General features: G+C 42.2%; 1 protein-coding gene across 2 annotated transcripts in view; it reads left to right on the top strand.

Annotated features, from left to right (window-relative positions):
* LOC124789349 (tripartite motif-containing protein 2-like) overlaps positions 1-16,261 on the top strand; it is a 423,313-nt gene that overhangs the window by 148,877 nt on the left and 258,175 nt on the right. The window contains exon 1 of one of the 2 annotated variants that reach the window (XM_047256673.1): positions 422-628. The exons of the other annotated variant lie outside the window; for it this stretch is intronic. Coding sequence (XP_047112629.1) covers positions 603-628 — 26 coding nt within the window. The 5' untranslated portion in view covers positions 422-602. Of the gene's footprint in view, positions 1-421; positions 629-16,261 lie in introns of those variants that run through there. 2 annotated transcript variants of the gene reach the window in all.

The following is a 16,261-nucleotide window of genomic DNA, read 5'->3' on the forward strand; positions in this document are numbered from 1 at the left end:
GTTTTCAAATTTATACTGACTTTTTGATCACCCTGTACTTACGTTTTGATGAGTGTAGGTCCGCAACGCTGTAAAGTGATAGCTAGTTTTTGTGTGGACGAACTCCATCGGAAAACAGACTTTTGTTTTTTCTATTGGTGCCAGTCTCCCAGTGAACTGCTAGCTGTGCTTTCCAAATAGTGTAGATAGCTCTTTTTACACTAAAAGAATCTCTCTTGCCTGGGATTTCCGGCCTCAGATGAACTCGCGCGGAAAATCCGAAGCCCCAAGTAACAGCCGATACCGGTCTGAGGAGGCTGGAGGAGAAAGCGAAAGTTGGCAACGGTGCGCCGCGCGGTAGCCGCGCGCACGTTGGCAGCCTTGCAGCCGGGTCAGCTGTGCGACGCGGCGGCAGCCATGCTGTTCAGTGCGGGAGGCAGCCTCCTCACGGCAGTCGGTGTGCGGTAGTTGTTCTGTCGAGTAGTGTTGACAAAAGTGCGTGAGCGCGCGCGCACATTCCGCGTCGCGTGAGAACGCGCAGGCCGTGCGTGCGGGGAGCACGTGGCGGGGATCCGTAACTCACCTCGAGCCGTGCACTCTGCGATCCTTGGCGCGCCGCGGGGATGGAGGGCCTCAGACTAGCTATTCAGTGAGTTCTTACTTTTAGCTAAGAATTATACTGCACCAGTATTGTAGCTTTACAATGTATATGCCATCACTTTTGTCCGTGGATTGTATTAGAAACGGCTGATAAGCCCATATCGTGATATTTTTTGGCGAAATCAAACTGACGAAAACAGCAGTCTGATATCAGAGTATCAGACTCCGTCTTAAAGTAAATGTTAAAATCTGGCCTCATAGCAGTTCTCTCAACACAGAACAGCAACTGGGTCAGTCACCATGTAAAAATTACTAATCTGTACTGGTGAACTGAACTGCCTATTTTGCGTACAGTGGAGCATGAACAACAATTATATTTTCCCTCCAATTAGACGCGAGTGACTTAGGTTCCTATTTCACAAGTGCTATGCAGCCTAAACTGACTATTGCAGGATACGGCTATTCTGTGATGAAAAGATACAATATTATAAAGTTTTGGGAATCAGAGTTAAGTCTAGAAGCAAAACAATTTGTCGTCACAACCCATACAATACATAAAATGTAGCATATTGTGTGAGTGTGATTGGATATCAGAAGTTTAGAGATGCAGTGTAGGGGGAAATGGAAATGAGCATCAAATAGATCGAAAAAGTGAAGACTGTGAAAATAAATAGCGCATTTTGTTGCCGATTGTTGGTTTTTTTTTTCTTAACTTCATTTCTGTGCAACATTGTTATTGTTTACGTGTGGCTCGTTTTGCTATACATTCCGGATACTGCCGAAAAACCTTGTATGATACTGCTGAGTAAAGAAACTTTTATGTTTACGGAGTTTAAATGCTGCCATGTGCAATATGATCATAACACTTAACTGGTGTTCTATATGTTGTCACGCTTCCACATCCACTAGCGACTATTGTCGGCTGGTTACAGTCATTGTCGTTACGCTTTTTATTTTTTTTTCCGCGCTTGGCACGCTGCAGCCGGGTATGGGAGCACAGTCGGGTGCTATTTACCTGTATTGCGCGCCGTTTTTGTGCGCGGCGAAGCACGTAAAAAGTGGCAGAACGCCCGCCCCCCGCACGCACACCCGGCGATATTAACGCTTGTCGATGTCACCGCACGCACGTGCGCAGTGCGACGTCCCGGAAAGGGCGCCGACGCCGCACCTTCGGAAAGACAATGGGCGTGCCTCTCGTGTTGTCCTGCGGCTGGTTAGAGCCGTGATTGCTGCTGAGTGGCTGGCGTCTCCTAGCCTTTGTTGTCTGCGCGTGCCTTGCCCGCCGCGTTTGTTTAGCTTCTTTCTTTTTTCCGACCGCAGCCAGCCAGTGCAGCTGTCTGCCTTGTCTGCTCCTCTACGCCATCTTTCACTCTCGCATCAGCTGATGACAGTGCAGCGTCGATGTCGCCCTGTTACGAGTTCTATACCATTATCACTGCTGCTACCGCTTCCACGGGGTTTTGGCCCGCGCTGCGTCTATAAAATAGTTCTTTACAATGAAACAGATAATAAGTTAATGTTTCTATGCCCGGTGGCAGTAGTCGGTACTGACTGCTACGATAAAGTGAATGGTACTTCGGCATATAAAATCAAATAACATCAACATAGTAACGCAATTGCGAAACCATGCAGCTCAGTATCCGTTCTCAAATTATGTTTGAGTCATATTTAATAAACAGAATGCAGAAAGTTAAGCTGAATATTCCAAACAATTTTTGAAGGAGAGAATATTTTAGTAACTGGGGAGAAATCGCGAATAGAGCCCTACAAAATTCAATTCTGGGTCCACTCCTATTACGTATGTATGTGAATGACCTTCTAACTACCCTACCACAACAAAGGTCAAAATTTAATGATGATTGTGGTGTTGCTCACGCTGCTAAAACTGCATTTTCGGGCAACAACAAAGTTATTATGTGGCAGGTGTCATTAGAGCACAGTTAATAAAGTCATTTCATGTAATACTGAATAAACTAGGCACTCATCTTTTCGTGTTTCCCACGCTGGTCTCGCTGTAAAATCATGGCTCAATCGTCGAAAATCTTGTGGTGATGATTCCAAGCTCGGATGCAAAGAGGCGTAGGTTTTATTCTGCTATATTCAAAAGTTTTATAGAAGTGTTTCACAAACCATTCTTGAAGATTAAACCTTTGAAAGTTAGCACAATAGTAATGTAAAAAAAAAAAAAAAAAAGTAATCAGCAGTCCGAATTCAAGTTACACTTCTTTTTTATTGCTTTTGTTGCGATGGCACGTAACACACAAAACATCACTTCAAAATACAAAACATACTTGAAAACATCTTCCTCACTGTTAAAGTTCACATTTTATAAACTGGCTACAATATGCGTCTTTCCAACATGACGCCCAACACTCGACTTTTTCAAGGTCCGACTCTCTAACAACCAATAATCGCTTACGCGCCCAAAAATCAGAGTTACAAGTACGTCAAAGATCATAGTGACAAAAGAAAGAATACACACAAGAATAATATCATTGCAATATAAACATATCGATGAATCAAAGTACTTCTACATTAATGGAATCAAATCTGAATGTTGGCTCGGAAATGTGTCAACTACTTTACAGAAAAACAGTAGAATATTACAGGTATCGAGAGGTTCAGGTGAGTTGTCGCTATGGTTACGTAATTCAGGTACCATTACAACCTTCATCAAGCAGAACTGATACGTCTTGCAGACGATACTAGTCTTAAGTGGTTCTCTGAAAATGACTCCCCATTATTTTTGAAGAAAAAGCACTATTTTCAGTTCAGTAGGCTAAACAAATAGTCTTGCAAGCAACTAATGTAGCACACACGCTCAGTAAACAGGAGAGAATGTTCTAAAGTTTTGGGTATACATATTGATGAAAAATTGAATGAGAAGAAACATATTAACGAGCTGCTCAAACAATGAAACTCAGGTCCTTTTGCTTCGTGCTAACCTTGCAAACAAACGAATCAACCTCCTAACATGTTTTGCATATTTAAATTCAATAATGTGTTATGGAATAATTTTCTGAGGAACTCATAGCTTATACAGTACTGGTTACACAAAAGCGAGCAGTGAGAATATTATGCGGTGGTGACCAGCAGTCGTCTTGTAGGGACCTCTTCCAGGAGAGTCACATTTCAACTGCATCTTCACGATATATATATTTGCTAACGAATTAAATTCGTCATAAATAATCCTCTACAATTTGGGAAGAGCTGCGATGTCCATACCTACAACAATAGAGGAAAAATGACCTTTGTCACTCTTTATTGAAGCTGTTATTGACACAGAGAGGAGCAAAGCATGTTTTAAATCTAACGTAAAGTCATTTTTTTCTGGCAACTCCTTTTTTTCTATAGAAAAATGTAATTTAAAAAGGGATAGACTGTAAAAAATTAGTTTTCAATGTAGTTACATGGTTAGGACTTAAAGATGATGTGTTAATTAATGCCGGCCGGAGTGGCCATGCGGTTCTAGGCGCTACAGTCTGGAGCCAGCGGACCGCTACGTTCGCAGGTTCGAATCCTGCCTCGGGCATGGATGTGTGTGATGACCTTAGGTTAGTTAGGTTTAAGTAGTTCTAAGTTCTAGGCGACTGATGACCTCAGAAGTTAACTCGCATAGTGCTCAGAGCCATTTGAACCATTTGTTAATTAATTTTAAATCGAATCATTTGTATGTATCCTGCAAACTGACTCGTTTCAAATAATTTCAGTGAAAATGTCGCTGAAGTGATCTATGGAACATATACACTAAAGTGACAAAAGCTACGTCGTGTCGAACGTCCTTTTGCCTGCTGTAGTGCAGCAACTCGACGTGGCATGGACTCAGCAAGTCGTTGGAAGTCCCCTGCAGAAATATCGAGCCATGCTGCCTCTACAGCTGTCCACAATTGCGAAACTGTAGTGGCCGCAGGATTTTGTGCACGAACTGGCCTCTCGATTATGTCCCGTAAATGTTCGATGGGTAGTCGAATCATTCGCTCGAATTGTTCAGAATGTTCTTCAAATCAATCGCGAACAACTGTGGCCCGGTGACATGGCGCATTGTCATCTATGAAAAATCCATCGTTTTTTTGGAACATGAAATACGTGAATGGTTGCAAGTGGTCTTAAAGTAGCAGAACAGTCAGTGATCGGTTCAGTTGAACCAGATGACCCAGTCCGTTCCACGTAAACACAGCCCATACCATTATGGAGCCACAACCAGCTTGCACACTGCCTTGTTGCCACCTTAGGTCAATGGCTTTGTGTGGTCTGCGCCACACTCGAATCGTACCACCAGCTCTTATCAACCGAAATCGGGACTCATCTGACCAGGCCACGGTTTTCCAGTCGTCTGTGATCTAACCGATGCGGTCACGGGCCCACGAGAGGCGCTGCAGGCGATATTCTTCTAGTAGCAAAGGCACTCGAGTCGGTCGTCTTCTGCCATAGCCGATTAATGCCAGATTTGGCCGCCCTGTCCTAACGGATACGTTCATCCTACGTCCCGTATGATTTCTGTGGCTATTTCACGCAGTGTTGCTTGTTTGTTAGAAATGACAACTCTACACAAACGCCGCTGCTCTCGGCCGTTCAATGAAGAACGTCGGCCACTGCTTAGTCCGCGGTGCGGATGCCTAAAATTTGTTATTGTCGGCCCACTCTTGACACTATGGATTTCAAAATACTAACGAATTTCCGATGCTGTGTCCCATGTGTCTAGCGCCAACCACCATTCCGCGTTCGAATTATGTTAGTTCCCGCCATGAGGCCATAATCACATCGGAAAACTTTTCACCTGAGCATAAATGACAGCTCCGCCAATGCACCGCCCTTATGTACCTTGTGTATGCGACACTATCGCCGTCTGTGCATGTGCATATCGGTCTCCCACGACTTTCGTCACATCAGTGTAATTGGTTATAGTAAGTACACCTATGGCCTAACTGACGATAGTGATATGGATATGCGAGACCCAGGAAGAGGTGAAACATTTTGCTACCCAGTGGTTAATAACTATCCATTCCTAGGTAGGAGCCACCGCTGCATTGCGGTTTCCGGTTGCACAGATTGCTCGATAATCATCTGCTATTTTTCTGCGGCAAATACTTAAAAATTGCCGCCTCGTGAAGTTTTGTATTACCGAATTTAGTTTGAACTGTTTTCCAAAAGCGAGGGCAAGTTTCTTCGCTGGAATCTTGTGATAAGCGTTCTTGTTTCATACATCTGAGAAATACGTTTGTCAATCGTACATGAGTAATGGTTGTGCTCTTGCGGTGATAAAATCAAAAACAAGGAAGCCTTTTGCTGTGGTCAGCCACGTTTGTTTTAAAGCAGTTTAAAATATCAACGTTGAAAAAGAGTGGATGAAAAATGACGTAAATGGAGCCACCAGGGTACGTATTTCCAAGAGAACTTCAGTTCCAGTTAAATTTCTGTGCCAGTTTCCACATGGTAACAGAACCACTGCCGGAAAAAATAATTTCGTCAAGTTACATCCTTGCGTCCCGCTGACCGGCCGCAGAACGATTTTCCGCCAACTGCACTGTAACTGCAAATGCAAATCTGTGACTTCTTCTTTTATTACTCTGTGGACGCCGCTGTTCAATTCTAAAGGCACTAAGAATTCTTTTATATGAATGCGTGGTGTCTGTTCTTTGGGACATATAACTGATTCGCCCATCTGGGCAATGGATCCACCTTATTCAGTGCGGATGTACAAGTACGTCCGACCTCCTGCGGGAATCTCAGAGTAGCGAGCATGGAGGAAATGGAAGGGGGCTGTGGACAGTTGACACTCGGTGGGAGTGTGGGTCGGCCGTGAGGCGTACAAAGATATTCCGCGCAGTTGTGAAAACACTGTGTCCCGGGTGCACCTGCCTAGTAAGCAGGAATGTTAAGTCCTATAGTGCTCAGCGCCATTTTTTTAGTAAGCAGGGGACCTCGTGTTCGAATCCCCGTCCGGCACACATTCCTTCTCGTCGCCGCTGGTGCCGCACAAAGTCCTGATGTAGCTAATATCACTAGTCGCTTCCATTTCCGTTCCTTTCCTTCCTCCCCCTTCAAGAATTCTAACACATACACCTTCATAGTAAATTAAGAAAACAACATGGTTTCTTTCGATACAAACTGTACTGTGAACACTAGACATAGAAAACCTACCTCGAACACTGAACGGAAAGGTGTGAATTGTTTGCCAGTTCCTTGTATAACTTCTCATTAAGTTTATGGATAAGGGAAGCTTAGCTGCTTGGATTGTAGGAGTAATGAAGTTTCTTACACGGGCGGTCGTTGAATCAACCAGTGGTAGAGTACTTTCACAGCTACATCAAACGAACGCTTATTTTTTGCCTTTTTATTTCAGTTTGACGTTACATGGACACTGATTTAATATTCAAGTTTGTTAATAGTGTTTGTAATTGTTAAAACTATGGTAATGCTCTACAGGGAGTAGGTAACACGCATGGTCAATATTTTTCCAGATTAAAGATAAATGATAAATAAAGTAAAACACAAGCGTTTGTTCATTGTCTTGATTCCTGTATATTTTTTATACTTTCTGACAAAATTGCATTTATGTATTCACATAACCATTCTGTATATCGAACAGCCATCTTCAGACCAGTGAGCAGTCTTCACGTCGCTGTCGCTGTGGACGATGTCTTCTTTTCCTTTTTTTTAATAAACATAAATGACTGTAACTTTTAATTCAACTCTAATTGTGTTACTGTAAGCCAAATTTCAGAATATAGAAATGGCTAGGCGAGGGATATAACGGAATTTTACGCGTGAGTCGTAATTGCTCTGAACTGTATTATAGGCCCTTTTTTCGTAAGAAGACTTCATCTAATTAAGCCGCAGACGAAATATATTTACTGGAAAAATAACTTCTTTGTTTGAAAGTAGTATGTCAGGAATTTGGCTCTGTTCCACAGTGAACCGCTAATGAGACGTAGCGTGCTGATGACTATAGACACGAAATTCATTAAGAGATTAGGCAGTGGAAAAGTGTCTGCGGTAATGGAGGTCGTGGGGTATCTGCGTGAGACTGTGCTGCCACGTTAATTTTCCCTCTGTACTGTCTGGCGTGAAACTAAGCACACATTCTGACACACATCTACCGTAAGATTTTTCATATAGGATGCCACAGACACAAATTCATTAAGGGACAGTTCCATTTTCCACCTTGACTATATTATGATGAGTTATTTATTTCACACAATCAGCTGATGTTTGCCATGTGCCGTTTTCAGATGCTTCTTATTCTTCTTCTTATTCTTCCGTCATGCATTAGGTTTTCCCTCAGCCTGTTGCAGTTACGCCTGGCACTTCCGTAATTTTACAGGTCTTCCAATGCATTATTACCCAAGATCCACTTCCATATAGTAATGTCAGTACTGACAAAACTTTATAAAATTTTAGATATGTTTCTGTTCTTACTTTATGTTGGAGGGCTCTTCTGATAGTGACATTTAAATAGTTGAATTTCTCAATTTTGTCTTTTTTTATCTAGACTCCCCTGTACGACAGCGTGGTTACCAGAAATTTGAATTTATGTACTTGCTCTATAATCTTGTTGTCTATAATTATTTTTGTTCTTACTGGTTTTTTTCCCACAGAAAGCTATGAATTTTGTTTTTTGTATTGATATTGACATATTATATATTTGGCACGTTTGGTATAGTTCGTAGGCAGCTCTCTGCAGTCCATCTTCATTACTCGAAATTAACACTTGCCTACTCTTATTTCCACAATTTAACAGTCATCCAGTGTGGGTTTATACAATGTGCGTATGTAACTTTTGTCAGTAGGCTTTCGCAGGATCGTTAGCGTTTGTCTTCAAGCGTCAGCCACCCATTTCCCCTTTTTTTTCTGTGACGCTCTACCATGACTGAAACAAGCCTATGACCATGTACACTACCATTCTTTGTATACGTTCAGTATCCCCCGTTAGACCTGTTTGGTGCAATTTGAGCAATGTCGTAGAATGGTTCGTAAGCAATCTCCTGCATTTTTCCCAACGAAAAGAAGTTTGCCCATGAGATACCTTCAGTTAAATCTCTGTGAATATTACATTTCATATCCCTAGAAATTGTTACATTCAGGTCTCTTTATGAGTTGACGAATTCCCGTTGTGACTCATTTACAATGTGAAAGGATCCTAGTTTTTTTCATTTTGAAAAATGCACAATTTTACATTTTTCAACATATAGAGCAAGTTTACAAGTTTTGTTGCACTACTTCGAAATCTTATCACGATCTGATTGAATATTTGAGCAGTGCTTTCCAGACAGTAGTTCATTATAGATAACTGCACCCTCTGCGAAACACATTGTCTATCAGGTCATTATTATGCAGAATGAACAACGAAGGTTCCAACACTCTTCGTTCGGGGTACGCCTGAAGTTATTTCATCCTCCCTACCATGAAATCCTCAATCCTGTAAAAATTCTCTTTTGATATCTCGTATTTGTTACTGTAACTTATAAAGTCTGACGTATATGCCTTCTGCCTTTCAATCCCAGAACTCCATGCACAAGCTCGTTTCACTGTGAGTTTCTGATGCGCTGCGGTAGCTACAAAGGGCCCCAAAATCCGTAGCGCGTCATGCGATACCTTCGCAGGGCTTCAATGTACTCCGCTGCGGTGAAAACAGTTCTCCTCAGCCACCACCCCCACCCCACAGTCCTCTCTCCGAAAAATCGCGGGCTAGTCGGCGCCGTGCCGTGGAAACGCCGCAACATCGATTTCACTGCATTACCTGCCGCAAGGCTGCCAACTAAACGGCCAACACTTTGCTACCTTGTTGCAGTGCACTTTAACTGTGAGCCAGACAGTTAATTTCTGTTGTTGTTGTATACTGAAACGTCAGTGCAGTCTGCGTCAAAGACTTCGGGATACTAAAAAAAAATTGTGAAGGTTTATCTTTCTTCTGTCAAGTTCAGACTGTTTCAAAAATATTCATCCGATTTCATAAGACTCTTTTTATGTTGAATGAAAACCGAAAATTACAGGGTTGATCGTAACTGTTCCCAGGTAATACATAAAACCTGTCCACCACACGCATTATTAAAATTTCGTGAATTTTGGTACAAAGTTGTCGAAAAGCAATAACAGGCAAAGAGGCGAGTATTTTGTTGACTTGTTAACGCCTTTTTTGTGTACCAAGGAAAACTTTATCTTTTCTTTGCTGCACAACGAGCCTTGCAACTCTTCTTCACATGATTTCCCGCAAAGTTTGTGCGAAAAGGTCCCTACGAAAAAGTAAATAATAGGTATTTGCCTTTTATGTAATCAAGACGCTGCTGAATGTCCTTGAAATTGGAATATTTATTAAAAACTGTGTTGCGCGATTATTACGCGATTTAGAGGATTGGGCATTAATTGTACGAGTACAGCAAAATACCATCCCCTCTTTACGTACAATCGCTCGTTGGAAACTTCTTATAGATATTTCCTACGGTTCAAGAAATATTTTGTGTTAAAGGTGCTTCAAAATATACTTGCTCGTCGGCTGCCAAGGTGTCTCAAGCACTTACTTGTATTGATGCTTTCCTCAGAGTTAGCCATTTTGAAACCTGCCCGTGGAGAATTATTACCGGAATTTGGTCAGTGAGGGAGGAAAGGTGTAGCGTCAAATTACTGATCACAAGACATTACAGCAGCGTCCTTGATTAACTCGTGAAGTTCTGTTCAGTGTATCACGTATTTAGTGCAAGAAGCGACGTCGTTAGTGATCAATCGAACTGCGACATTCATTACGTTCTGTGGCCACAATTGTGCTATTCGTGAGGGGTGAGATCTGTGCCAGTTCCAGGTTTTGACCCTTTACCCATAATGACCCATAACAGCATCAAACGGAACACTACACTCAGGACTCGCATTCGGGAGGACGACAGTTCAAACCCGCGTCCAGCCATCCTGATTTAGGTTTCCCGTGAATTCCCTAAATCGATTGAGGCAAATACCGGGATGGTTCCTTTGAAAGGGCACGGCCGACTTCCTTCCCCGTCCTTCCCTAATCCGATGGGACTAATGACTTACTGTTTGGTCCCCTCCCCCAAATCAGCCAACCAACTAAGGATTCTTTTATTGTACCCAACGCTTACTGGCCAGTATTAAGTTTACTACTGGTATATGTCAAGATAGCATGGTTTTGTAGGACCAAATTTTTTATCTAAAATGCCATGTTATTAACTACTAATGTGGTTTATTACAAGTTACGTACACGGTTGTGGTTTTTATGGAAGTATTGGTCAGAAAATCAATGACTATTGAAAATAAGTAGGATCTCAATAACGTTTCATTTGATGCTCAAATGTCTGTGTTTGCCTAATACGTCTCTGATATCAGCGTGTCACCTTTGCTGGAACTTCTCTTAAGCTGTGAATTCCCCTGCGTTTCATCACAAGCTTGCAGGTCCATTTTACGTTTTTTTTTTTTTTTTTTTTTTTACGGGTTGCACAACCAGGGGTGTTACAATTGATGATAGGCTGAAAATACAGACGATTCAGTTTGTTCTGTCCACCGGTGTATCCGATGACATGATGTAAGACTCTCCCAGACAAATTTCAGACTCACTGTCTGTACATTTTCCGGGCCATAATGGGTGATGACTGGGCAGTGAATCTCAAAATAATCAATAAATATCTGATTGCATCCTACTGGCGTCTTGCACAAATAAACCACAGCCCCCACTGACTGTGGCCTGGCGCGCCCTCTCACGTCTCACTTTCGTCAGAAAGCCACCTCATTTACCTTCATCACAGCAGAAAATGTATTCGTGTGTTTTAGCAAGAATTAACATACTACCGTTCCAATATGTACAAAACTAATCTCTTACTTGAGCAACTTTGCCAATCCCATTACTCGAAGACAAGTTCTCTCGTTAAACAGGTATTTATGCACACAGAGGTCTGTTTCGCTCCAAGCACTTACCTGATGCAGCCATAACAAATGCACCCGTGGAGAACTGTATGTAGGTAGTTGCAGCCCGACAGCAACATACGCTTAGTTCATTCTAGGTGGCTGGACCTAGTCGCAGTATCCGTTGTAAAATGCCTAACAGAGACAGCTTACTGCAACACCAAACAGTGTACTACTACATTTTCTTCGTCACATGGTATTGCTCAAATAATCCAGAAACAGCATAATCATTTTATTGAGACCTGAAATCCCTTCAGTTTCTATGCAGTGATTCCACCGTGCAGATTGTGCGATACAGTTGACTACCATGCGCAATACAGTCAGTATCAACTTTCCCTCTAGAAGTGTTCTGATCTAGATGTGAAACCATTTATCTACTCTTATTTATCGGTCTCCAAACTTTGATGCTGCCTCTCTTCGCTCGCCCATTTCCTTCACCCCTCCGCCCCTCCCACCCCCAACTCCTACTCCTTAACAAGAAATTTTTGAGCGGACCTTACAGTTGTCCGAAAGCACGATACACAGCAGTATCAAAAGGAAGATATAGGATGTGGTCATTAAAATGCGTGAACTGGTACTTGCTACTGTTGTTTCATGTCGTCACTTAATGTCGTAATTGCGTACAGCTAGTGTCACTGACTGTTGCACGTACTACAGCTTGAAAATTACAGTATTCGGAATCTGAAGTGAGGAATTCCATAAGTGGATTTTGCCTTTGTGACGTGTTACATAATTTAAGACACAAGAGATTAATTTACATTTACAGCTCTTTACTCAATTCAAAAACACCATTATTCGTATTCGAGTCAGAGTTTCGTTTCCGAGCGTTTCTGCATTCGTGTCTGTTGAGGTAGCGTATAAACGAGAACAGTAAAACTGAACTGCAGTTGTAGCTCCTTGTAAGAGTAATACAAATTCCACGCTTCTGGACGAAGAGATCGATTTGAGAACTTCTTTCCTTGATTTCCAAACTGTAGTTAACGTTCCGGTGTTCTAAAGAAATGGCTACGGCAGATTAAAAACAATGGGACCCGGCGCTGACGTCGGCGAGAGCTGGCATCGCACAGCGCCCCGCATACCTCCCATCTCCCAGCGGCTTCCTCCCGCTACTAACTTAAATCTTCCGCAGAACAAATTTTGATCCACTGCCAAGAAAGTGCGAAAACTCGAGCGGAAAACGTCCGCTTCTAGTGAACTCAGAACAACACAGGGCTGAACACGAAAAGTGCAAAATGGTTCAATAGCGACACAATCACCAAATTTCACAAACTGAGGTATTTATTGCTTTCTCATCACGTTTGTTAAAGTTTGTACGTCCTGTCTTTTTCCAAATGCCCGAGGTAATTACTTATTTGTTGCTACAATCGCGTTTTTCTCTAAGTGAAAAAATAGTAAAATAAAATATTGATGTTTAATTTTGTGCATCAACATGATGCGTTATAATCTGAAATAAAATGTCTGCTCCAGTTAGGTGTTTTTTTTTTCATCTTTTAGGCACGTTGCAAAGGTAGATATTTCCATACACATTGTCAGTGAACAGGGATGTGTGTATGAAGAGCTAATGTCCTTTTCTCTTATGTCACGTCACTGGTCTCCAAGCAGAGCAGACGACGGTGTGGCTGAAGCACCTATAGTTTGCCTTGCTGCACGGAATTAGCGAGGAAAGGCAAGTTGTTCTTTGATGAATAGTACTGGGTCATGTTTTAACACCATTATTTGTGCTGCCTCGAATTTGAGATCAGATTCACCGAAATTAGCAACATGTACGCGTGCACGTAATCGCCGCAAGGCACTGTTGAGCGTATAATGGAGGATATTTGGCACAAATATCAGTTACTCCGTCTACTATTGCACTAACACAAAGAGCCTTTGAGGCAGATTGCATGTCTCTGTATGCATCCTAATATAGCTTAGCATATAGTTCTGATGCCCACACTAAATATACATCAAAGGGAGTAGGATTACTGCACAGTTTCCTTGTAATGCTAGTTTTCTTGATTCCCTCATTACCGTATCTAGAGAACCACATCGAATGTCCTCCAAAGGCTCCTATTTAAGCTCTTCGGGCATCTTGTCACCTTATGGATAGCAATCCGTCGTAAATCTACCCAAAATATTGGAGCACGCTATCGAACTAGCGTCTTGGATACTATCTCCCTTGCCGATGTACATTACAGAACCATTTTGACAGGTCTAAGTCTTTTCATATTTTCGTACCATTTTCCATTGCTTCATTACTCGTAAGTATTTACACTACGTGACAGGCTCCCCAACTTTACCACTGATGTCTTAATCGGGTACTGTAGTGTTACTTTCCTTGTTTACTCCACAACGCCTTTGGAGTGTGCCTTGTTTTCTCCTGTTAAGAACAGCTGACAAGTCGTACGTCCTAATCACCCGGTACACTAGCCTCATTTGTGCGGTCGGTCATTGGGACTCACTTTCATCAAGTGACCATATTCTGTTAGCCTTATTCGCTGTCACCAAACGGTTCAGTCACTAACCGAGACGACGAAGTATTGGGAACAGCCTATGCCTTGGTAATTGTGGATCAGAATACAATAAGCAAACAAATTGGTCAACCGAAGTTTTTTTTCCGAGGAACTACATGAGAAAACTTCAAATGTGCTTTTACACATTGTACTTGAAAACACTGTAACAAAATATGTACCTCTAGAGCTTAACGTTATTGACTAATAAATCACTCGCATAATGCTTCTTGTTGCATATTGCTTACCATTTAATGACATCGTCGTTGCGAGACGTTACCCCTTAGGGCGAAGTTCGTGATGACGGGTGTGGCAGAAACGGGAAAGGCAAATTAGAAAAGATATCCTTGATGTTAAGATGGGTATATTAAGAATCGGTGGATAAGTGTTCGTATTTACTACAGCAGCGCATTTCCATGAAGCGGGCTGTACGTTTTGGAACTGAATTTCGAAGATAACTAGAACTGAACACCTCGTCGGCAACGCTCTTGCTTCTCAATGTATTGTAGTCGCAGGCCGGCCTCTTATTAGCTGCTTAGCCTTCCTTCTGCAGCTCTCTGAGGAACGTCCTACATTCAAACACGACTGCTAAATCCATTTTCGGAGACTACAAGATAGTCAAGCTACGAAAAAGACGTCGCGTTAGGATATAATGGTGTTTCTAATCGACGATTTTTCGTTCTATTTTTGAGACTTACATGTAAAGATTTCTTTGGAAGTTACGAGAATAGCTGCAGTGTGATCTCGTGTTGAGTACCAGGGATTTCAGTGAGTGGTTCACACGATAATCAGTTGTTGTCAGCAATAGATCAAATGTGACCACTCAGTGTCTTTTGAGTATAGCATTTATTTACAGACGCATTTTCTTCCATCAAGATCGATCTTTCCGGACGCCCAGATACTACAGGTACTGTAGAAAACCCATTTAATACTACAGTCATTACGAAAATCGACGCACACTGCACCTTCCAGCAAATTCATTTTACTCGTGGGCTTAGGTCCGTGATTGTTTCCTCGACTGTACGAGAACCTTCATATAACTAGTGTTTGTAGTAGTAGTTCACTATCACACTGTCTAAAGTAAGAGCAAAAGCTGAGTATTTGGCGTTGTCAAGATATTCGTCTTTAGTATGATTCGATGGCTCGGTAAATAAGTGACCTCCCCCCGTGATTCGAATTCCACACTAGACTGTATGCCCTGTTTTCAAAAGTCAGCGGAAAGCAACGGTGTGCCACCTCCAGTTGTACCATCATTTGTGAAGCAATGTGGTGTTCGAAACAACTTTCGGGTTGAGGACAGATTTACGTTATATCTCACCAGTCTAATTTAGACTTGTTAAAACGGACATTTAACGCCTTAACTGGTGAACGTACGTGGCTATAGTAGCCAGACCCGTGTACATACATGGTGTTGCGAAACTATTCGTTCAAATTAATACAGCAGGTAGAGAGCATCAAAACCAATAAATTTAACTGTGGTACACATGGTTCCTGATTGCAGTTTCTGATGCTAGAGACGATTTACACAGAAGGTAGCGTAGCAAGCTAATTACAACAGTACCATTCACAGGAAATGCTCGGATGGGACCATTGGCTCTCGTGTCCGTTCGAGGATTCCCGGCATGTCCGCAATGGTGCCAGCAGTCAGCAATTCTAGCAGCGAGGAGGTCTTCTTCTGTTTCCGCAAATGTTTCAAACATTAGCTGTTTCATATGCCCCCAGAGGAAGAAATCCGGGCACGTGAGGTCATGTGACCCCGGTGGCCAGTCCACAGGGCCACTTTGGCCGATCTGTCAATTCCCGAAGGTGAATATTACTCACAGCATTGCTGAAACGCGCTGGCGTCCCATCGTCCTGGAGGTACGTTCTCCAACAGTTCTGCAACACATATTCCACGAAGATGTGATACCTCCGTCCGTTGAGGCGTAATTTAAGAATGTACGATCCAATCAACAGAGAATGCCTGTCCACAAGTAACTCCGAATAGCTGTTGATGAGCACGAGTTAGAGTACCTCGTGAATTCACATTTGCCAGAATATGCGAACTGAGGATATTTGAATGTCAGTACACATTCCCGATCAGCGACACAACAGTTTACGTCAGCTTCACTAACAAAATGTAATCTGATATAACAAGCTGACTTCAGAAATCATATGTTCCTTATCGAAATACACTGAAGGAAAACATAGCAAAATAAAAAAAATTAATTTAGATTAATGAAATTTCGAGAATACATTCGTCTAGGTGATACTTTTAAGTGATTGACATTGTAAGAGCACATGTTAAT

Source organism: Schistocerca piceifrons, chromosome 3 (genome assembly GCF_021461385.2).
Source record: "Schistocerca piceifrons isolate TAMUIC-IGC-003096 chromosome 3, iqSchPice1.1, whole genome shotgun sequence".
In the NCBI taxonomy this organism is placed as follows: domain Eukaryota; kingdom Metazoa; phylum Arthropoda; class Insecta; order Orthoptera; family Acrididae; genus Schistocerca; species Schistocerca piceifrons.